The following is a 24639-nucleotide window of genomic DNA, read 5'->3' as shown; positions in this document are numbered from 1 at the left end:
TAGTATATTGCCAAACCACGTAGTATATTTCCCAGCCACATAGTATATTGCCCAACCATGTAGTATATTGCCCAGCCACATAGTATATTGCTCAGTGACATAGTATATTGCCTAGCCACATAGTATATTGCCCAGCCACATAGTATATTGCCCAGCCACATAGTATATTGCCCAGCCACATAGTATACAGCACAGACACGTAGTATATTGCCCAACCACGCAGTATATTGCCCAGCCAGGTAGTATATTGCCCAACCACATAGTATATTGCCCAGCCACGTAGCATATTGCGGAACCACGCAGTATATTGCCTAGCCACGTAGTATATTGCCCAGCCACGTAGTATATTGCCCAGCCACATAGTATATTGCCCAGCCACGTAGTATATTGCACAGCGACGTAGTATATTGCCCAGCCATGTAGTATATTGCCCAACCACGTAGTATATTGCCCAACCACGTAGTATATTCCCCAACCACGTAGTATATTGCCCAGCCATGTAGTATATTGCCCAACCACGTAGTATATTGCCCAACCACGTAGTATATTGCCCAACCACGTAGTATATTGCCCAACCACGTAGTATATTGCCCAACCACGTAGTATATTCCCCAACCACGTAGTATATTCCCCAACCACGTAGTATATTGTCCAGCCACGTAGTATATTGCCCAGCCACATAGTATATTGCTCAGTGACGTAGTATATTGCCCAGCCACATAGTATATTGCCAAGCCACGTAGTATACAGCACAGAGCCACGTAGTATACAGCACAGACAAGTAGTATATTGCCCAGCCATGTAGTATATTGCCCAGTCACATAATATACAGCACGGAGCCACGTAGTATATTTCCCAGCCACATAGCCTATTGCCCAGTCACATAGTATACAGCACAGAGCCACGTAGTATACAGCACAGACACGTAGTATATTGGCCAGTCACATAGTATGCACCATGTCCCTGTTAAAAAGAAGAATTAAAATAAAAAATAGTTACATTCTCACCGTCCGTTGGCCCCCAGATCGAAGCAGTTACCGATGCTCCTCACGCACCCTGGTCTGAAGAGTGCATTGTGGTCTCGCGAGATGATGAAGTAGCGGTCTTGTGAGACCACACGTCATCATCTCGCGAGACCGCAATGCATGGAGCGGTCACCGGGGCGTCGCGAGGAGAGTCGGTAACCGCTTCGATCCGGGAGCATCAGTAACTGCTTCGATCCGGGGGACATCGGAGGGTGAGTATGTAACTGTTTTTTATTTTTTTTATTATTTTTAACATTAGACCTTTTTTACTATTCATGCTGCATAGGCAGCATGAATAGTAAACGTTGGTCACACAGGGTTAATAGCAGCATTAACCAAGTGCGTTACACAGCGGTCAACGCTGCCATTAACCCTGTGTGAGCGGTGACTGGAGGGGAGTATGCGGGCGCCGGGCACTGACTGCGGGGAGTAAGGAGCGGCCATTTTCTTCCGGACTGTGCCCGTCGCTGATTGGTCGTGGCCGTTTTGCCACGACCAATCAGCGACTTGGATTTCCATGACAGACAGAGGCCGCGACCAATGAATATCCATGACAGACAGACAGAAGGACAGAAGGACGGAAGTGACCCTTAGACAATTATATAGTAGATGAAATGTTCCCTTTATTGTATTGGGAAAAGTTCTGAAAACTTTGTAATTTACTTTGTTTTCATCCATCACATTGTTAGGATCTCTGCGTGCTGTCGGTGAATGGAGTCATTCTTGTCTCCGTCCATAAAACCTAACACTTCTTCTTCTCCAGCCTGGTCCTCTGTGGATGACAAATTTTACCCCTATGCTGCTACATTGTAACAAAGCCCCAGCATAAGAAACAAGTCTGTGCCACTGAAGTGCTCCGCTCCCGGCTGATTGTCCAGACTGGATACAATTCTAACCAATGTTCCATTTATAGTCCTCATGTGAACAGAGTCACACTGAGCCGCAGAGATCCTGGCGTGGAGCACGGAGCGCGGGCGAAGGTTCTAGAACTTTTCAATAATTTACAGAAAACGTCTCATTTCTGTGAAGTCAAACGGCCGATATCGCAGTCTGCCCAGTGATTGTCGCTTGGATTTCTGCTTTTTTAATTTTTATCATATATGAACTTTCTTCCCTTTATTTTTTTCCAGGAAAATGACATCTGCAACATCTCCGATAATTCTTAAATGGGACCCCAAAAGTCTAGAGATCCGAACCCTTACCGTGGAGAGCCTCCTGGAGCCACTCGTCACCCAGGTAAGAGCCTGTGCAGTCCAAAGACGGCCCCCTTTCCCACCAGGACCACTCTATAGAAAGCTATGGCCCTATCTTCTCTGCTGGTTTATCCGTCCATCCAATGATGCCCCTATTGCCCACAGAGACCACTCTATAAAGGGCTATGGCCCTATCTTCTCTGCTGGTTCATAAATCCATTCATCCATCCATCCATCCATCCATCCAATGATGCCCCATTACCCACCAGGACCACTCTATATAGGGCCATGGCTTGATCTTCTTCTGGTCACTCCATCCATCCCTGCAATGATGCTCCCCTTACCCACCGGGACCACTCTCTATAGGGCCATGGCTTGATCTTCTTCTGGTCATTCCATCCATCCCTGCAATGATGCCCCATTACCCACCAGCAGGATCTCTCTATATAGGGCCATGGCTTGATCTTCTTCTGTTCATTCCATCCATCCATCCAATGATGCCCCATTATCCACCAGCAGGATCTCTCTATATAGGGCCATGGCTTGATCTTCTTCTGGTCATTCCATCCATCCCTCCAATGATGCCCCATTACCCACCAGGACCACTCTATATTGGGCCATGGCTTGATCTTCTTCTGGTCATTCCATCCATCCTTCCAATGATGCCCCATTACCCACCAGGACCACTCTCTATAGGGCCATGTCTTGATTTTCTTCTGTTCATTCCATCCATCCCTCCAATGATGCCCCATTATCCACCAGCAGGATCTCTCTATATAGGGCCATGGCTTGATCTTCTTCTGGTCATTCCATCCATCCATCCAATGATGCCCCATTACCCACCAGGACCACTCTATATTGGGCCATGGCTTGATCTTCTTCTGGTCATTCCATCCATCCTTCCAATGATGCCCCATTACCCACCAGGACCACTCTCTATAGGGCCATGTCTTGATTTTCTTCTGTTCATTCCATCCATCCCTCCAATGATGCCCCATTACCCACCGGAAGGACCTCTCTATGTAGGGCCATGGCTTGATCTTCTCGCTGGTCGATCCAACCATCCATGCCCTTGCTCTGCCATTGCCCCGACACGATGATTGTTATAAATGTGGTTGCTCCTGGCTTTAGCTTGTTTTTTGGGGGTACATCATGAGGCGACTATTGGACCCAGTAGTTTGGACTCTTGGTGGTGATTTGGTTCAGTATTTGTTTGGGTCTTCAGTCCTTTCTTGCATCTGTTTATTAATGAGCCTCTTGATATGTTAATATGTACATATGCATGTAGGGGTCTCAGCTCCCGGACCCCTGCGTACCCCTGCACTGGATCTCTCTGGGGCAATACCGCAGATACATTTTCTCTGTGTCTTCCTTCTCTTACATTGGCTTTATGATCTGACACATTCGAGCTTCCATGACGTTTCAGAGCATTTTTTTTGGCTTCTGCCTTTTAATTGTACAAGATTCCGCTTCTATCGTCAGAGATGAATCATATGAATTGTGATTAGTCTCATCTGGTGCTGAATGAATTGCTGTTTGTCTGTGTCTGACGGCCTTATTGTTGCATTTCTCCCCGCGCCTTACAGGTTGCATTCGGCCAAAGTGACGAGTAATGGCGCCTCCTCGCCGGGCACCGTTATATGGCGTCCGCCGCCATAAGTGAGCAGAGCGCACCTTCCCAATCCAAGGAAAACTAGAGCGCCACCTGAAGCTTTTCTTTTACAATTACTGGGCACACACGAGTTGGTCCACCACCATTTTTTTTTCCAAGTTCATCACATTTTCTCTGCTTGCTGTCAAAGACCTGGAAAATAAATAGTGTACTTACCTAAAACTTCTTATATCTGGCGTGCTTTACACCGTTATAAAGTCTAGACAATCCTGAGCTGAATATATGTCTCTTGTTTCCGATAGTTCGTTACAATGTGTCAGTGCAGGGGATGAGACTTTCTAAATATTGCCCAATACAAGCTGACATACATCTTTCCTGCTCCTGGCTCTATTCTCTCTTCTCTCCTTTCCCGTTTTCTCAGTTTGAGAGTTAGCAGAAAGTTAGGAGGTAGTTGTACACAGGTTTCCATGATCACCACATTGTGGACAGGGAAGAAAGCATGTACAGTTTCATGGAGGGCAGAGCAAACAGACTGTAGATATGGAGGAAAGCATATAAGAGAAAAATGAGTGTAGGACAGGAGCTGATACACAATATAGAAGTACATTATTGTGCCAAAATAACAGTACCGTACTTTGGCCACATAATTCATCCATATAGTTGACTGTGTCAGAGTGTTTTACAGAGCTGCCACCATCACTCAATGCAAAAATAATATGCTTTGCAGAGATATACGACCTAAATACTGCCAGAGAGTGCCCAATATTTAGGCTGCTATATATAATACATTCTAATAACAGTAATATTTGAAACGTACGTTTCAATTTTTTTTTTTATCAAGGATAGCTAAGGACACCCTTGAGCAAAGTTTAAAGTCTTTATAAGGTCCATGTATACAGTTCCTTGAAAAAGTATTCATACCTTGTGAACCTTTCAACAGTTTTGGATGGAGAAATCTGTGAACAACAATTTTCACTTCTTGACACAGATTTCCAATTTGATCTAAATCTTCCATTGCAGCTCTGGCAGACGTTTAGGGTCATTGTCCTGCTAGAAGGTGAACCTGCGTCTCGTCGCAAATCTTTTGCAGCCTCTAACAGGTTTTCCTCCAGAATTGCCCTGTATTTAGCTCCATCCAGCTTCCCATTAGCTCTGACCAGCTTTCCTGCCCCTGCTGAAGAAAAGCCTCCCCACAGCATGATGCTGTCACCATCATGTGTGATGGTGGGGATGGTGTTTTCAGGGTGATATGCAGTGTTCTATTTTGGTGTCATCAAACCAGAGCACCTCCTTACACAGTCTTCTACATTGCTTTTTGCAAACTGCAAGCAGGACTTGCTTTCAACTTGCGACTCTTCCATAAAAGCCAGATATGTGGAGTATATGACAAAAGCCCAGGCACCAGCAAAGGCAAAGCAGACAGCTGCTGGCTGATATTAATAGGCAAAATCCATGGCTTTTGCTGCCTTCTCAGCATGATAAATCCAGCTTACAGCTGTCTGCTTTCCCTCAGTTGGTTATAAAAAATAGTGGGAAACACAAGATGTTTTTTTTTTAATTATTTATTTCACAATGTCAGGCCGGGTCACGTGCTGCGCCAGCAAATCACAGCCATGCCAATGCTTTACATGGCTGTGATGGGGCCGGAAGCCCCCACAACCTTAAAGCTTGTTCATAGGCTGTGCTGCAGCCTTTCAACAAGCTTTATTAGGCTGTAGAACATGAACAGTAACACAAAAGTACAGTAAGAAGTCCGTGTTCAGGTTTCGGGACTGGATGCTAGGTGTCGATGCAGTTGCAGATCGCTCATCCCTAGTAACCATCCAATTAGTGATGTTGTGTGTCAGGACATACTCTGATACCATCAGTAATGATAATGCCATACTGTGTACTGATCTTTTGTGAAGATCTTCATCAAATGCCACCATTTGACAAGTCGAAAGAGTTTTCCTGGACTAAGATACTGATGGCTTTTTCTAGATCATCGATATCAGATTGTTGGGGATCCAACAACCAGTTTCCCCACCGATCAATTGTTACTGGGTCCCACGACCCCCTGTGCTGAGCCAAGACACCATGCCTCTTTACTCCGTGTAGTGGCCATTCACAGGTACTGCAACTTAGTGTCGAGAGGCTAAACTGCAGTACCTAAGACCACCAACTACACCGAGGACTGAGCGGCGGTCTTCTGATACTTGGAAATAACTCATCAGTGGAGGCGGCAAATGTTGGATCGCCACCGGTCTGGTACTGATGACCTTTGTGAAGTGTCACTAAGTCCTTTAAGATCTATTTGAAGCAAACATTTACTTCCCATCCAAAGTCTTTTAGGATTGGCAAGGTCATCCGGGCTAATGCATCTATCATTATAAAGAAGACGAATGACTGTTACATCTTGAAAGTTCCAGTCGTCAGTGTGTCAGCACCGGGATGTGAAGATCGCAAGTAATTTATTCACTTTAATTGCTGCCGGCTCTTTTAAGCTTTTAGACGGAGACATTAATTTGCTTGTTCCCCATATTCCTCTTGACAAAGTGACAATCGTTTGATAGCTGAACACTTTTTTTTTCTCGAAAACACAAAATGCTTAAAAACAACATAAGATGTGTAATGCGCCCCACGTTCAGCCGCCTTAACCCCTCCGCCTCCGAAGGGAACACTTCATTCGCCTTATTAACCCCGTTTGACAATTTCCCGCTAATTACAGGCAACGTTTCTTCTTTCTCGCTAACTCGTCCGCGCTCCTTGATTATCGAGCCAGTGGATTCCGCTAATTACCGTGGCTTTGTGTCTAACATCGTTTCCTTCAGAATCATATTTGATCCGTTTTCTTGATTACGACGTAGATCAGATGAAGACGCGGCCGTCTTTTCTTCAAAGCTTTGTAGCCTTCAAAAGGTAACGCACCGGGTGTGAGGTGCGGAAGTCACATCGGGGAAGACGTTTCTCAGGTTTATTATGAGATGTAAGGGAATGACAGCGAGACTTGTTATAAGTAACAGACTGTGGAGAACTCATTAATAGGAACCTATTATTACTATTCGGGATGGGGGGTGGTGGCGTCAGTCAACTTGACTACATTAGTTTGTATGTTCTGGCTCAAAAAAAGGATTCTTATCATCTAGGTTTAGAAACCTAATAGTCTTGGGGTCTGTACTTTTGTAAATCCGTCAGGTTTGGAACGTTTCACCTTTGGATTCCCAAACCTAGTAAAAGCTATATTATTACTTCCAAGGGTTAATACAACATAACATCGGAGGTCACCAAGTCAAGTCTTAAGGCTCCTCTGACAAGGTGGATCTTCTAAGCCACAAGCACAGACCAAAGGAGTTGGTTCTACGAGGGACAGTAGAGCTCCATATGTAAGACTACACCAGAATGTGGTATGGCAGAGGTGAATATGCAGGTCAACACCTTGGGGCGTGGAAAGACAGACCTTCACTTTGGACATTGAACGGCATAGCTGGGTAAGCAAGCAGGTACCTTGGAACAGTAGAGCCCAATAGCAAAGGCAGGAACCTTGGAACAGCAATGATAGGTAAGTATGAATGTAACTGAACAATAGAGCCCAAAATGGTGACCCCTCACCTTGAAGTAGCAGAGACAAAGATCTATGCAGTCACCTTGGAACAGCAGAGCTGAGGATGTATAAAAATTCTTTGGAACAGCTGAGACGTGTACATAGACAGACATCTTGGAAAAGTGGAATCGAGTATTTAGATAAGCACCTAGGGACATCAGAATTTAGTATATAAGCTCACAACTAGGATCATCAGAGAGGAATATCGTAACAGGCAGCTAGGAGCAGCAGAGCTGAGAACGTAGACAGGAACATTGGAACAGTAGAACTGAGTATTAAAATGCAATCAAAAGATCGCATCTGCACCAAAATGGTATCATTAAAAACGTCAGCTCGGCACACATAAAATAAGCCCTCACCCAACCCGAGATCGTGAAAAATGGAGACGCTGTGGGTATAAGAAAATGGCGCCATTTTTTTTTAAACAAAGTTTGGAATTTTTTTTCACCACTTAGATAAGAAATAACCTAGACATGTTTGGTGTCTATGAACTCGTAATGACCTGGAGAATCATAATGGCAGGTCAGTTTTATCATTTAGTCACCCTAGCAAAAAAGCCAAACAAAAAACCAGTGTGGGATTACACTTTTTTTTTTTTTTTTGCTATTTCACCGCACTTGGAATTTTTTCCAAGGTGTCGTTCAAAAGTACAACTCGTCCCGCAAACCCGCAAAATAAAAAGCCCTGACATGGCCATATTGATGGAAAAATTAAAAAGGTTATGGCGTTGGAAAGAAGGGGAGCAAAAAACGAAATTAACGCCGGCCATGAAGGGGTTAATCTGTCCTTATGGTCAAATTATAATTTTTATAAATATTTTCCATTTTTTTTCTAAGAGTGCCATCATTTTTGTCCAGGAAACTTATTATTTTTTTTTTCTGTTGATACACAATCCAAAATCAAAGTCTGATTCTGACTGGCTGAAATTCAGCACATTTAAATTAAAAATTAATTTGTATTTTTTTGTTCATATTATTTTTTTTTTACACCATTTTGTTTTTTTACACCATTTTCAGCCTGAGAGATTATATCATATATCTAAAAGACATAACAATTATTTTTTCTTTATTAGAACAACACTGAAAATTCAGTGACAGAGCTGATCAGCACTAATAATCTGCTTCTGTCTGCTCCCCAGGATCTTTGGCTGCTGGATCGTCAGAGATCTGAAATTCCTAATGCTTGATTTCAGGAAGCAGGACACAGTATCAGTCCTAGGAACAAATGTAAATTTATTGCACTTGGCTATTACCATGTTGAACATGACATTTCTGACTTCCTGCAGCCACCAATAGATGGAGCCGATGAGCTCAATTAATCAGGATGCTTCATAGCTCCCCCTAGTGGTGGCTTTTGGAATCAAAAATTTCATTTTTTATTTGTAGCTTTATGCAGAGGAGTTAGATCTCTGTATCAGAAGAACAGAACTTTGACTGCGATTAAATTATATTAAGAAATTAATCAGCACAGAATGTTAAAGCGAAAAAGGAGATGCCATGAAAAGACAGACATTCACTTTAAAGATAAGTTATGGAGCTGAAATAAAAAGAAAAAAAAAATCTTTTTACACAATAGGGAAACAAATTGTGACAGTTTAACCTGGATATTAAATTGCCATGAAAACAATTGGTTGGCACAAATTTCCAATTAATGTATCATATTATAGACCCCTGTGGAGGAAGTGTGGAGCGCTGAGAGGAGCAAACTGCTTATATTGCTGAAATTTGCATTTAAATGATGTGAAAATGTAAAACTGAGAAACAAAAAGGAAGGAATAAACAGATGTTTATTAGACATAAAAAGTACTGAGGCCCCAAAATCGGAGCTAAATGCAATTATTACTTTTTTCTTTGTTTGATTAGGTGGACCCTAATAATTGGGCAAAAATATAAGTTTACCAAGTAGAGAGCACAGATTATTTCTTGCCCCTGGAATAATTTATATGGGGACGTCTAACTTCCAGTTTTTCATGCAATCTCATGGATGGGAAAAAAAAAAAGTAAAAACTTCTACAAATTTTTTGTGCTATGTTCACATTTTGACCAAGATTCATTTTTTGACATATCGTAGTTTTTAAGAAGAATTACAACCGGTGCATAGTTTTCCTCATTTACAAACATGTAGGGTCTGTGGTTGTCTGGAAAGTGGCTAAAACTCTATTCCAGAGGGTTAGAAATTCACATTGGTTACATTCTCTGATTTAGGATCAAATTGCCTCTAAAGAGGAGAAGACATAAACTCTAGCGTCACCTACCACAAGGGGCAATCCTAAAAGTCAATATCGACCCTTTAACGAGCCTTGCCATATAACTATAAGCCAAACCATAATCTTAATATGCTGATAAGTGTTTGGGGGTGTTGCCTCTCATCAGTGCAAAGCATGAGATCTGATTTAGCTGTAAGAGAGGCTTTTGACTGGGATCTAAGGGGTAACCTTTCTCCTTCTGGAGAGTGATATGCCTGACTTGTCAGTGTAAGGAGACTAATAGGCCATGCATGCTCCCCTGAGAAATTAAATATGCAAATTGCCTCTTCAGAGAAGACAAGGACTTGAACTCTAGTGCCGCCTATTGGAAGTAGCCACCTTACCAGTCAATATCGACCCTTTAACGAGCATTGCCATATGACTTAGGATAAAAGCCATAACCAGAATATTAATTTAGAGACACATGTTTCCGGATGTTGCCCCTCCTCAGTGCAAAGCATGAGATCTGATTTGGCTGTATGATAGGCTTGTGACTGTAGTTTAAAGGGTAGTGTTTCTCCTTATGGATCCTTACCCTGGCATTTTAGACATGTCACTCTCCATAAGGAGAATGCTACCCCTTTTACCCCGATCACATGTGTCTCATACAGCCAAACCCGATCTCATGCTTTGCACTGAGGAGGGGCAAAATCTTTACCGCTTTTATTAGCTAATTAATAACAATAACCGAATCTGCTGAAATTTGAATTTGGCATTTCTCTCAACCTTCTCCAGGAAATTCTTTGTAGACCCCAGAGAAAAATAAATGTATGATGGAAAAAAAAAATATTGTCACTCACTTGTGCCACCGCCACCACAGCTGCCCATCTAGTCCTCTTTCCTCAGGTGTGCAACATCCTCTTTTTGCATCTTCACTCTCCATTAGGGCTTCTGATGCCAAGAAACATCTCTGACACCATGACGCACATCGTCACATAACGTGCATCTCTCAAGATGTCGAAAAGGCTCTGGGCAATGCACGTCATCATGCGGGGACATTGCTATGAGCGTCGTAACATCAGGGGAACTATTCATCACTGGAAGCCCAGATGCAGAGTAAATTGCAGGAAGAGGATAACATGCCCAGTGCCGAAGAGACCAGACAGAGCCGGTCATCTCCGAAGGTGGACTGTGGCGGTGGTAAAGTTGGGCGGCAAGGTCATTTTTTGTACTCCTTTTCCAGTCTTCTATACATCATTTTGTGAACTCGGAAGAAGCAAATCGCAAAAAAATTGGATATGGAGTTTGTAAAATTCAAGGCAAATTCAGTTCACCACAAACTGATTCACTCATCAAGACTATTCATGACGGTAGAGTCGTATAGACTCTCTAAGAAGAGAACCATCTCAAAAAATCCCTTTTGAATAAAGGGGTTAAAGAATCACCAATTAATTATTACTTTATTACCAAGGGTTCCCCAATACTTAACTTCCAATCTAGGTCCAACGTTTCGGCCGACCTGGTGCTCAACAGAGTGTGTTTCCTCCTATGTTGTGACCAGTGCTGCTTGTCAAGGAGGCTTTCAGGGTCAGGTAACAGGTGGTTGACACTGACATCAGCACTTCCGGTGGAATTTCAGTTATTCGCGACTCTACGTCTGAATATTCCCCTTTAAGAAGGAGAAATGAGACGATTCTCCATTGAATTGTGTTCTATAAATATCAATGTTTGCTTTCTACAGCAGAAGACCACAGGGAGTGTGGGACATTCTGCGCTTTCCGCAAGACTAATGTAGATTTTATAGAAAAATAATGACTAACAGGCTTTAATAAATACATTATCATATATATCCTGCTGAACAGGAAGCTTTAATTAGAAGGAACAAAAATAATAAAAAATCCTGAAGAATCTTCTGATCATTTCTGGTGTTTCTTTTTCTTTTATAATGATAATCTATGAATATTTAAAGAGTCATTTCACAAAAATTGATTGTCAAAATAGTGTAAGTTACACACAAACTGAATACATTGGTAAATTGATTTCTTCAGCCTGGTGAAGATGGTGTACTTACCTTGAAAATGCATTTCAGAAAAGATTTTACAGCCATTCTGAAAGTTTACCCTCAATTTCCAGCCATTTAGCCTGACTGAGAGTCTCTCCGCCTTGTTGACAGTTCCTCAGGGTCCCTCCTCTCTGCTGGAGTCTCAAGCTCCTCAGAACAAGCTGCACCTGTCATTCAGATAGCAATAACAATGAAGCCATTAGCTTTGCTACTCATTGGCTTGACTAATATAATTGTTATTAATAATATCAATATTTTTACAGCCATCATGGCAAGGATTTTATAAGTAAATTTACCAGCCTCATCAAGTTTAAGAGATTTATTGTCTAATATATATGATTGTATTGTGAAATTTGTTGAAAAATCTGCTTAAACAGGACTTACTGTATTTTTCAGACTATAAGACACAACAGACCATAAGATGCCCCCTAAATTTTGGGGAGGAAAATAGGATTTTTTTTTCATAAAATGGTGGTATGTCTTATAGTCAGTTTTTAAGGTAGGTTACCAAGAAGGGGGCACGGCTGCAGTGGAGCTGGGTCCAAGGAGGTAGGGTCAGGAAGCTGACGGTGGCACGAGTTGGGCGATGCCTCGGGCCTCGAGCTGAGAGGAGGGGATGTTTAGCAGTGTGAGGCTGCGGCAGAATCCAGGCTTTTAAAAAAAAAAGTTGGGAGTCGCCGTACTACCCATCCTTGGACTTTGGGAAAATAGCCACTAGAGGCAGCGCATGCTCAGATTAAGAGCTCAGGAGATGAGACCTCGGGAGCCAAGATCTCAACTTGCACATGTGCCATCTCCAAGCGGCAATTTTTCCCGAAGTTCACCGCAGTGAAAAGGATGGGAAGTGCGGGACTCCCAATATTTTGGAAAAGTCTGGGTCCCGCTGCAGCCTCGCACCATGAACACCCCCTCTCCCAGCCTCGGGGTGCACAGCATCGCCCCATTCTGCTGCCGCCAGCTTCCTGCAGCAATGACCCTGCCTCCTGGCCACCCTTTGCCTACATACATTTTTCTAGATATACTCGTAGACAATTTTTGAAGAAATTCTTCAGGAGGTAGTTTGAAACATCTTGGAGAGCTAACCACAGATCTTCTGTGTGAGGCTTGTGCAGATCCTTCTGTCTCTTCATTTGATTCTAGATACACCAGACGATGTGAGATTAGAGCTGTCTGGGGCCATTTCATTCTTTCCTGGACTGCTCATCCTTCTTTACAATGAAGAGAGTTGTTAATTACATTGGCTGTATGACTGGGGTCATTATTCTTATGCAGGATTAATTTGGAGCCAATAATAAATCATCAATGTACCTCCCATACCATCGAAACTTTCACTAGAACAGGTTGTTAATAGTGTTGAGCATTCCGATACTGCAAATATCGGGTATCGGCCGATATTCGCTGTATCAGAATTCCGATACCGAGTTCCGATACTTTTGCGATATCGGATACCGGAATCGGAAGTTCCTATAGTGCAATTATGCACTATAATGGAGCGTGGGCGGAGACTGCATGTGTGTGTGCGCGGGCAGGGTCTGTGCGTGACCGTGGGGGGTCTGTACGTACCTGCCGGGGCTCTATGCGGGCTACCGAGGGTCTGTGCAGGCACACACAGAGCCCCGGCAGCCCCGCACAGAGCCCCGGCAGCCCACACAGAGCCCCCGGCAGCCTGCACAGAGCCCCCGGCAGCCTGCACAGAGCCCCCGGCAGCCCGCACAGAGCCCCCGGCAGCCCGCACAGAGCCCCGGCAGGCCAGCACAGACCCCCGGCAACCAGCACAGAACCCCCGGCAGCCCGAACAGAGCCCCCGGTAGCCCGCACAGAGCTCCAGCAGCCCGCACAAAGCCCCGGCAGCCCGCACAGAGCCCCCGGCAGCCCGCACAGAGCCCCCGGCAGCCCCCACAGAGCCCCCGGCAGCCCGCACAGACCCCCGGCAGCCTGCACAGAGCCCCCGGCAGGCCCGCACAGAGCCCCGGCAGGCCCGCACAGAGCCCCAGCAGCCCTCACAGACCCCCGGCAGCCTGCACAGAGCCCCCGGCAGCCCGCACAGAGCCCCCGGCAGCCTGCACAGAGCCCCAGCAGCCCGCACAGACCACCGGCAGCCCGCACAGAGCCCCCGGCAGGCCCGCACAGAGCCCCGGCAGGCCCGCACAGAGCCCCCGGCAGCCCGCACAGAGCCCCCGGCAGCTCGACAGAGCCCCGGCAGGCACGCACAGACCCCGCCAGCACACACAGACACGTACAGTGTCCGCCCACACTCTTCCCCCTCCGGAACAGGAAGGACAAGGACAGAAAGGGCTTATTTACATTCCGATATTTGTGTCCCATTGACTTGCGGTATCGGTGATATCCGATATCTTTTGGATATCGGCCGATCCAATCCAATACCGATACTTCTGGATATCGGAAGGTATCGCTCAACACTAGTTGTTAGTAGTATGCATGAAATTTTCATTCCAATAGGCCATATACAGATTTGTCAAAAACAATAAACAACAAGAACCTACACTCACCGGCCACTTTATTAGGTACACCATGCTAGTAACGGGTTGGACCCCCTTTTGCCTTCAGAACTGCCTCAATTCTTCAAGGCATAGATTCAACAAGGTGCTGGAAGCATTCCTCAGAGATTTTGGTCCATATTGACATGATGGCATCACACAGTTGCCGCAGATTTGTCGGCTGCACATCCCAAAGATGCTCCATACAAGGCAGGATGGATCCATGCTTTCATGTTGTTTACACCAAATTCTGACCCTACCATCCGAATGTCGCAGCAGAAATCGAGACTCATCAGACCAAGCAACGTTTTTCCAATCTTCTACTGTCCAATTTCGATGAGCTTGTACAAATTGTAGCCTCAGTTTCCTGTTCTTAGCTGAAAGGAGTGGTACCCGGTGTGGTCTTCTGCTGCTGTAGCCCATCTGCCTCAAAGTTCGACGCACTGTGCATTCAGAGATGCTCTTAGGCCTACCTTGGTTGTAACGGGTGGCGATTTGAGTCACTGTTGCCTTTCTATCAGCTCGAACCAGTCTGCCCATTCTCCTCTGACCTCTGGCATCAACAAGGCATTTCCGCCCACAGAACTGCCGCTCACTGGATTTTTTTTCTTTTTCGGACCATTCTCTGTAAACCCTAGAGATGGTTGTGCGTGAAAATCCCAGTAGATCAGCAGTTTCTGAAATACTCAGACCAGCCCTTCTGGCACCAACAACCATGCCACGTTCAAAGGCACTCAAATCACCTTTCTTCCCCATACTGATGCTCGGTTTGAACTGCAGGAGATTGTCTTGACCATGTCTACATGCCTAAATGCACTGAGTTGCCGCCATGTGATTGGCTGATTAGAAATTAAGTGTTAACAAGAAGTTGGACAGGTGTACCTAATAAAGTGGCCGGTGAGTGTATATTTATATATATATAAACATTGATGATAGAAAAAATGTTACAACAAATACCTGGCGAGTGGCAACCTGTAAATTATATTCCTTCAATTCATCAAAATTACTGTACTTATTTAGATGACATGACAATGCTATAATGGCTTTCTGACACGGGATATCTATGAATTGACAACTAGTTGTGAAAAACAAACAAGTCAGAAAATCTACCATTTCCTTAAAAAACAAAAACAAACAAAACACAAAAATTATAATTTTGCTCCTTTATTACTAGTTTTTGGTTCTAATTTAGGACCATGTGGCTTATCATTAAGGCAAATTTGAAATAAGAGTCCATTCACGGAAGCCCCAATATATCTATATTATCTTCAGATTAAATCTGTATGCCTTGTGTTCTGCTCTTCAGAGCAATGTCTTCTCCAATGCTTATGTTGCTGTGAATTATTTTCCTTAGTGGCTAGAGCAGTGATGACTTTGGTGGATCCTAAGGTATAGAAGATATGGGTGACAATATAAATAAAATAAAATAAAATATATTCTTCTACGGAAACCTTTTGTCATCTAAAAATGCGATTGTGAAAAAGGAATAAGAAACAGAGCAAAGCAAAACAAGAAAAATAAAATATAAAAACGCAATTCGAAATCCAGAAAACTTTAATTACCCAACTTTATGAACTGCACCTAAAACTAACCAAATGCTGTCCAATCCCACAATGGTACAATAAAACGAACATTTCCAAAGCTCATTTTAACCTTTCTTTAATCGTTTTCTGGTCATAAACAAAGAAATGCCTAAAAGAAAATATCACAAATCAGTGAAAACTGGCAGCCGAGCCTGGAATCCAATCTAATGACATGAGTTTTAATAGCCGCCACACAGAGAGATGCCTGGCATCATACTGTGCTCGCTAAACTAATTAAGAAACTTAAAATCCACCTGTTCCAAGCACAGGAAGACGGATTCCAGCCTCTGCGTAGATTCTCAATGTCTTTTTAGATGTTTAACGCTCACACATGGCCCCTGATGTTTTACATTTGCAAAATATGTTGAATTTAAATTGCCTTAACGTTTTCTGAAAATTTAATTTCCATAAACTGATTAACTGTTCAAGTCAATTCTTTGCCTGATTATTTCTCAGAATGCAAATGGAGGACAGTTGTATAAATTAGAAAGAGGAAATTTGGAGCTGGAATCTTAACCTTTGTGCTGTCAAGTTGTCTAGGTAGGACCAAAATCTCTAAACCTCTTAACCCATTGGGGCTTACCTTGGAACAAGATTTGGGCCTACGAGTCGACAGGGCCATAGACTACCATTTTGGCCACTGAGTGAACGTGCGCTCTGACGTGCATCATTTTTGGGTGTATACGCCTACTGGACACTCAGACGTAGTAGATGATGGCACCATCGGTGGACACTCCAAATCTCGTCCAAATGTAAGCCTCAACGAGACTAATGAATGGGTGAAACAGCGCAATGTCAAAGCACCCTTACTTGTGTCAACTGTTACATCTTCTGCAGACCTTCAATCATTCCTTTCCGGTAGACGCATTAATTCAACAAGAAACCAGTGCGTTAATATGTGATTAAATATTCTACCTTCTATCCACTTCCTCAATTAATCACAAAGCTCTGCGGTAAGATCTCTGTCTGTACCAATCAGCTTGGGACTAATTGATGGAGTGGTTATTAATGATGAAGGATTTAAGGCGGCCAATTTATTTTATTTTTTTTTTGAACCAGCTGCCGATATAGCTACATTTTTGGAAATGTTAACTAAAAGCTATGTGCATTCATCACTAAATGTCAGAAGTTGTTCAGCTGCATTTGCCAGCTCCATTTTAAGATACGAAGATTATAAAATGATTTAATGGCATATTCCATAAAGTATATCCAGCAATTAATGGTCTTAAAATCAAGCATATAAAGCACTGTGCATAAATAATTCCAAAGATTCCTCACCTATGGAGGCAACCTGCCAGTGGAGGCTCATTCATAAGTCAATGGGGGGGTTGCAGTGAGTTAATGTGGCAATTCTAGAGATGATCTTCGGTCAATATCACAATTGTGAAATGTGAGATGAACAAAGGACTGGACGGGATAAAGATTCAAGCCCGTACTTTAAGCAACTTTAAGGAAAATATTTGTACACATATTTCCCAAAACATGGTACTCAATACGTATTGTATTGCATACATATGCCTTTATATGCTAGATTGCATAGTGCGACAGAAAGCGACTCGCAGTTACATGATATACAAAAGAAAAAGAGTCATGCTAAATACTAAAAGTATATGAAACACCTTTTATTGGTTATATAACTCACACAAAATATATTAAAATTTAGGGCTTAAAAGAGCACAACAATAGCCCATTGTGTAACAGAGCAATTGGAATAAATACAAAGAATACAAAAGATACAAAAAGTATTGCAGGTGAGTGACAGATAGTCCAAGATAGAAATAGGAGCCAGGCATAACACCGGAGTGTATGGGGCAATCTCACAGGTAAGTGATAATATTACTATTGCACAATTCCCATATAAAGGCACAAAGGGAAAAACCACCCCAAAATGGAATTAGGGGGAGGTATACTTATAGCATGTAACAGCTAGTAGCCACTAGCTTAAATTTCCCTCTCTATCCCAGCATTGTAGCTGCAAAAAGTGCCTATGTGTAATATAGCAACAATAGAAGGTATTAAAAAGGTATATTACCCATCATGGTGTCCTGGTAGTTGTGCCACAGCTCCTTCCCCAACGCACGTTTCGGAAATAGATTTTTCCTTTTTCAAGGGGCGTGGCTTAGGGGTACAAAGTTCCTCCCTTTATACCACATGTTGTAAGTCACATGAAAATAATGAGCAAATAGAAATACACTCGCTGCGCATGCGCCCCCCCACACTGAGCCGACGAGTGCCGAGTCCTCAGACACACCTCCCATCTGCCAGGTCACGTGGGGCGGCCGGCGCCTGGCCGTCGCCACGCAACCAAGCAAGAGAGGGGCGGTCCCAGAACCCGGAACAGAGCCGGACAGAGCGGAGAAATGCGCACGCGCATATCGGCAAATGAAAGAAAATAAGCATCGGCAGCTTAGCAACATGTGAAGGATTATCCGGACAATAGAGACCGCACATATAGCCCATTTCAGACCCAAATGGAAATAGTGGGCAAACAGTTACTTAGGTCCACAAGGGGTTAAGTTGTGGAAAAACGTCCGAATCCATAGATATGAGCCCTCTTTGCTTCTTTGATCTTTATCGGAGGTAGGTAGTAGGTAACATGTTCATGTAAGACAGCATGGGCAGATGATAACCATAAGGGGGTATGTGATGGACACATAAATGATGACAAAGTCGCCACTACAAGAAGGGAAAGAAACTTATAGATTAAAAACAATAAAAACCACAACAATTAAAAACATCAAGAGGCGAACCGGTGCAGAGATACCTGAGACAAAAAGCACCAAAGGGCAAAATCAATAGAAATACTAGCAATACTAATGATGATAATCGGGGCATTTCCAAACAGATCAGATCACAAGAAAGATGCAAACCCTTGAGACTCATTAAGGCCCACAGGGGACATCGTGTCCCCCTTATCGGCGTTTTCAGCGGAGTTGGAATTGATTTTGAGCCAAGCCTTTGACAAAGGGATTATTCCTAAAAAAATCTTTGAGGGTCTATTAACTAAATATCCAAGAATTCCAACAATATATTTTATACCGAAGATCCACAAAGATCCATTGAACCCGCCGGGGCGGCCCATCGTGTCCGGCATAGGAGGGCTATGTGAACCTATTTGTAAATTTATAGACTACTATTTAAAACCTTTGGTTGAGGCCTTGCCTTCCTATGCACGTGACACGATGGACGTCCTGGCTAGGATAGATGGTATGACCCTAGATCAGGATACACTACTCGTAACAGCTGACGTAGAATCGCTGTACACATGCATCCGACACCATGATGGATTAGAGGCCTGTCGCTTCTTCCTCGCTGGTAGTAACTGGGATGGCCCACTTTGTGATTTGGTTTTGGAGCTGCTCCACTACATTTTGACCCACAATTTTTTTGTTTTTCGCGATGTTTTTTACCTTCAGCAGTGCGGCACTGCCATGGGGGCGGCCTGTGCGCCCTCTTTTGCCAACCTCTTCTTGGGGTATTGGGAGAGGGGAGTGGTGGGGAGGGCGCCCAGGCCGCGGACCATGTGCAGTGCTGGCTGCGATACATCGACGACTTATTCATTGTGTGGCAGGGGAGTGAGCAGCGGCTCAGACAATTTATGGATGACTTGAACCACAATATGTTTAACATTAGATTGACGTATAAATACAGTAGAGCCGAGGTGGACTTCCTGGATATTAAGATATCGGTTGATGAATTTTTACAGCTACAAACTGATGTATACCGGAAGCCCACCTCGGTTAATTCTCTGCTGCATGCTGAGTCCAGTCACCCAGCATCCACCATCAGGGCCATCCCAGTTGGCCAATTTTTGAGGATGAGGCAACTGTGCTCATCTGAGGCAAATTTTGAACGACAGGCCAATGACCTCAAGGACAGGTTTCGGATGCGTGGGTACAGCGAAAGAAACATCAGAAGAGGATATAGTCAGGCTAAGAGGAGTAACCGTACTGCCCTTTTACATCCTCAGATCAAAAAGGGACAAGGAACAACAACACAAAAAGACCAACCGGTTAGATTTATATCTACGTTCAATGGCCAATGGGCGCAAATGAGGCAATGCCTCAAACGCCTCAAACGCCATTGGAATGTCTTACAGACTGACCCGGTGCTGTCTGGATTCCTATCCAGGGAACCCCTAATGACAGCCAGGAGAGGTCAAAACCTATCAGACACACTGGTTCAGAGCCATTATATTCCAAAAATGGAAAAAAGGCTCTTCAACTCTCGGGGCCCCTTACAGGGATGTTTCCCCTGTGGTACCTGTATATCGTGTCAAAACATTGTGCGCACCAGTACCTTTACATCATCTAATGGTATACGGCAATTTACAATAAGGCAACATATAACCTGTGCCACAACCCAAGTGATTTACTACGCCACCTGTGGTTGTCAGAAAATATATATAGGCCTCACATCGCGCCAGTTACGAATACGCACACGGGAACACGTGCGAGATATCCTTGCGGCAGCAACAGCTACAGATCTCATGTCCCTAAAAACAATACCAAAACACTACAAACTATTCCATCAAAGTGACCCCAAATCATTTATGGTCAGAGGTATACAACATGTACAGGGAGGAATCCGTGGGGGGGACATTAAACGGCTGCTAGCCCAGAAAGAATGCAGGTGGATTACTATCTTGGACACGATGTCCCCTGTGGGCCTTAATGAGTCTCAAGGGTTTGCATCTTTCTTGTGATCTGATCTGTTTGGAAATGCCCCGATTATCATCATTAGTATTGCTAGTATTTCTATTGATTTTGCCCTTTGGTGCTTTTTGTCTCAGGTATCTCTGCACCGGTTCGCCTCTTGATGTTTTTAATTGTTGTGGTTTTTATTGTTTTTAATCTATAAGTTTCTTTCCCTTCTTGTAGTGGCGACTTTGTCATCATTTATGTGTCCATCACATACCCCCTTACGGTTATCATCTGCCCATGCTGTCTTACATGAACATGTTACCTACTACCTACCTCCGATAAAGATCAAAGAAGCAAAGAGGGCTCATATCTATGGATTCGGACGTTTTTCCACAACTTAACCCCTTGTGGACCTAAGTAACTGTTTGCCCACTATTTCCATTTGGGTCTGAAATGGGCTATATGTGCGGTCTCTATTGTCCGGATAATCCTTCACATGTTGCTAAGCTGCCGATGCTTATTTTCTTTCATTTGCCGATATGCGCGTGCGCATTTCTCCGCTCTGTCCGGCTCTGTTCCGGGTTCTGGGACCGCCCCTCTCTTGCTTGGTTGCGTGGCGACGGCCAGGCGCCGGCCGCCCCACGTGACCTGGCAGATGGGAGGTGTGTCTGAGGACTCGGCACTCGTCGGCTCAGTGTGGGGGGGCGCATGCGCAGCGAGTGTATTTCTATTTGCTCATTATTTTCATGTGACTTACAACATGTGGTATAAAGGGAGGAACTTTGTACCCCTAAGCCACGCCCCTTGAAAAAGGAAAAATCTATTTCCGAAACGTGCGTTGGGGAAGGAGCTGTGGCACAACTACCAGGACACCATGATGGGTAATATACCTTTTTAATACCTTCTATTGTTGCTATATTACACATAGGCACTTTTTGCAGCTACAATGCTGGGATAGAGAGGGAAATTTAAGCTAGTGGCTACTAGCTGTTACATGCTATAAGTATACCTCCCCCTAATTCCATTTTGGGGTGGTTTTTCCCTTTGTGCCTTTATATGGGAATTGTGCAATAGTAATATTATCACTTACCTGTGAGATTGCCCCATACACTCCGGTGTTATGCCTGGCTCCTATTTCTATCTTGGACTATCTGTCACTCACCTGCAATACTTTTTGTATCTTTTGTATTCTTTGTATTTATTCCAATTGCTCTGTTACACAATGGGCTATTGTTGTGCTCTTTTAAGCCCTAAATTTTAATATATTTTGTGTGAGTTATATAACCAATAAAAGGTGTTTCATATACTTTTAGTATTTAGCATGACTCTTTTTCTTTTGTATATCATTTAAGGAAAATATGAAGACTCTAATCTATCCAGTGTAGCAGAAGACGTCAGAATCTGTGCTATGAAATAAACAACTTCTGTTGATATTTTCAGATACTTTCTCTAGGGTTGAGCGACTTTCATTTTTTTAAGATCGAGTAGGGTTTTGGGAAACCCGATTTTGTCCAGAGTCGAGTCGAGTGCAGTCGGCCGATTATCGCTAAAAGTCGGGGATCGACCGAAACACGAAACCCAATGCAAGTCAATGGGGAAGCATAGTCGGCAGTGAGTGGAGGCCAGGAAAACACCTACAGTGCCCATTTTAATGCCAAAAACATCCATTCTTGTTTCTGAAGCTTGCCAATCTTAATTAACTGTATAATAATAGTTGGGCATAGGGAATTGGGGGAAAGTTGTGGGGGGAGTAGGGCTGGCTCAAGTTTTTCGTGGGCCCAGGAAATGCGGACTACGTCACGGCGGTGTTGCAGGGAAAGGTAAGTATTTAAACGTTGCAAGTGCTGTGATCCTGAGCAAGCAGGGGGGGGCCCACTCGTTCGCATTGGCACTGGCACAGGGCCCCTCAAAGTACGGCGGTGTGTTTGCATGGCGGGGGCGCCTCCCACCAGCAGCGACACTTTTGCGTACTCTGAGGGGCCCTGTGCCAGTGACGTCGCCAACGAGTATGCCCCCCCACCTGATGAAGGAACCTGCACTTTCATCTGCACCTTCCTCTTTGTCCCTGTGTAAGGTGGTATAACATGAGGGAAGGGGAACCTTACTTTCAGCAGGGTCAGATTCTGGCTGTGTAGAGTACAAGGGGAATGTAGTGGTCTAGGTCAATGTACCAGCAGACTCATTTAGCAGTGGCTGGGCAATGGGCAGGATGAGGAGGAAACAGATATAGGGCCAAAGAATAAAGTAGGCTAAATGCAGTTCAAAATTGGTAACAGGACTAAACAGGCGGCATTGCTTTGTTCAGTGGAGTAGCAAACCCAAGAGCAGCAGACACTGTTTCAAGGGCCTAACCACACTAGTAGGCCAAATGCAGTTTAATATCTGATAGTATAGTGCGAAAGCCAGAATGTGGAAGCTCAGCTTTGTTCAGTTGAGGACAACACCAGGGAGGGGCAGACACCTTTAGTAGGCCGGAAAAGCCTATTGCATTTTTTAAAATGGTAATTTGGAGCAGAAGGTTGAAGCTCAGCTTTATTTAGTTGAGGACAACACCAGGCAGGGGCACACAGACAGACACCTTTAGTAGGCCGGAAAAGCCTATTGCATTTTTTAAAATGGTAATTTGGAGCAGAAGGTTGAAGCTCAGCTTTATTTAGTTGAGGACAACACCAGGCAGGGGCACACAGACAGACACCTTTAGTAGGCCGGAAAAGCCTATTGCATTTTTTAAAATGGTAATTTGGAGCAGAAGGTTGAAGCTCAGCTTTATTTAGTTGAGGACAACACCAGGCAGGGGCACACAGACAGACACCTTTAGTAGGCCGGAAAAGCCTATTGCATTTTTTAAAATGGTAATTTGGAGCAGAAGGTTGAAGCTCAGCTTTATTTAGTTGAGGGCAACACCAGGGAGGGGCAGAAGCCGTTAGTAGGCCCTAACCACCATTTTTTTTTTTTAAAACCACTTAATGAGAGCCGGAAGGTTGAAGCTCAGCTTTATTTAGTTGAGGACAACACCAGGCAGGGGCACACAGACAGACACCTTTAGTAGGCCGGAAAAGCCTATTGCATTTTTTAAAATGGTAATTTGGAGCAGAAGGTTGAAGCTCAGCTTTATTTAGTTGAGGGCAACACCAGGCAGGGGCACACAGACAGACACCTTTAGTAGGCCGGAAAAGCCTATTGCATTTTTTAAAATGGTAATTTGGAGCAGAAGGTTGAAGCTCAGCTTTATTTAGTTGAGGACAACACCAGGCAGGGGCACACAGACAGACACCTTTAGTAGGCCGGAAAAGCCTATTGCATTTTTTAAAATGGTAATTTGGAGCAGAAGGTTGAAGCTCAGCTTTATTTAGTTGAGGACAACACCAGGCAGGGGCACACAGACAGACACCTTTAGTAGGCCGGAAAAGCCTATTGCATTTTTTAAAATGGTAATTTGGAGCAGAAGGTTGAAGCTCAGCTTTATTTAGTTGAGGGCAACACCAGGGAGGGGCAGAAGCCATTAATAGGCCCTAACCACCATTTTTTTTTTTAAAAACCACTTAATGAGAGCCGGAAGGTTGAAGCTCAGCTTTATTTAGTTGAGGACAACACCAGGCAGGGGCACACAGACAGACACCTTTAGTAGGCCGGAAAAGCCTATTGCATTTTTTAAAATGGTAATTTGGAGCAGAAGGTTGAAGCTCAGCTTTATTTAGTTGAGGGCAACACCAGGCAGGGGCACACAGACAGACACCTTTAGTAGGCCGGAAAAGCCTATTGCATTTTTTAAAATGGTAATTTGGAGCAGAAGGTTGAAGCTCAGCTTTATTTAGTTGAGGACAACACCAGGCAGGGGAACACAGACAGACACCTTTAGTAGGCCGGAAAAGCCTATTGCATTTTTTAAAATGGTAATTTGGAGCAGAAGGTTGAAGCTCAGCTTTATTTAGTTGAGGACAACACCAGGCAGGGGCACACAGACAGACACCTTTAGTAGGCCGGAAAAGCCTATTGCATTTTTTAAAATGGTAATTTGGAGCAGAAGGTTGAAGCTCAGCTTTATTTAGTTGAGGACAACACCAGGCAGGGGCACACAGACAGACACCTTTAGTAGGCCGGAAAAGCCTATTGCATTTTTTAAAATGGTAATTTGGAGCAGAAGGTTGAAGCTCAGCTTTATTTAGTTGAGGGCAACACCAGGCAGGGGCACACAGACAGACACCTTTAGTAGGCCGGAAAAGCCTATTGCATTTTTTAAAATGGTAATTTGGAGCAG

The 24639-nt window shown here is 43.9% G+C and overlaps 1 protein-coding gene across 1 annotated transcript in view; it reads left to right on the top strand.

Annotated features, from left to right (window-relative positions):
• LOC143793021 (catenin alpha-2-like) overlaps positions 1-24639 on the top strand; it is a 1735283-nt gene that overhangs the window by 255118 nt on the left and 1455526 nt on the right. Inside the window, exon 2 of the mRNA XM_077279584.1 lies at positions 2156-2261. Coding sequence (XP_077135699.1) covers positions 2160-2261 — 102 coding nt within the window. The 5' untranslated portion in view covers positions 2156-2159. The remainder of the gene's footprint in view (positions 1-2155; positions 2262-24639) is intronic.

The sequence above is a fragment of the Ranitomeya variabilis genome, chromosome 1 (genome assembly GCF_051348905.1).
Source record: "Ranitomeya variabilis isolate aRanVar5 chromosome 1, aRanVar5.hap1, whole genome shotgun sequence".
In the NCBI taxonomy this organism is placed as follows: domain Eukaryota; kingdom Metazoa; phylum Chordata; class Amphibia; order Anura; family Dendrobatidae; genus Ranitomeya; species Ranitomeya variabilis.
The sequence above is the reverse complement of the archived record's forward strand: the minus strand, read 5'-3'. Positions and strand labels throughout refer to the sequence as shown.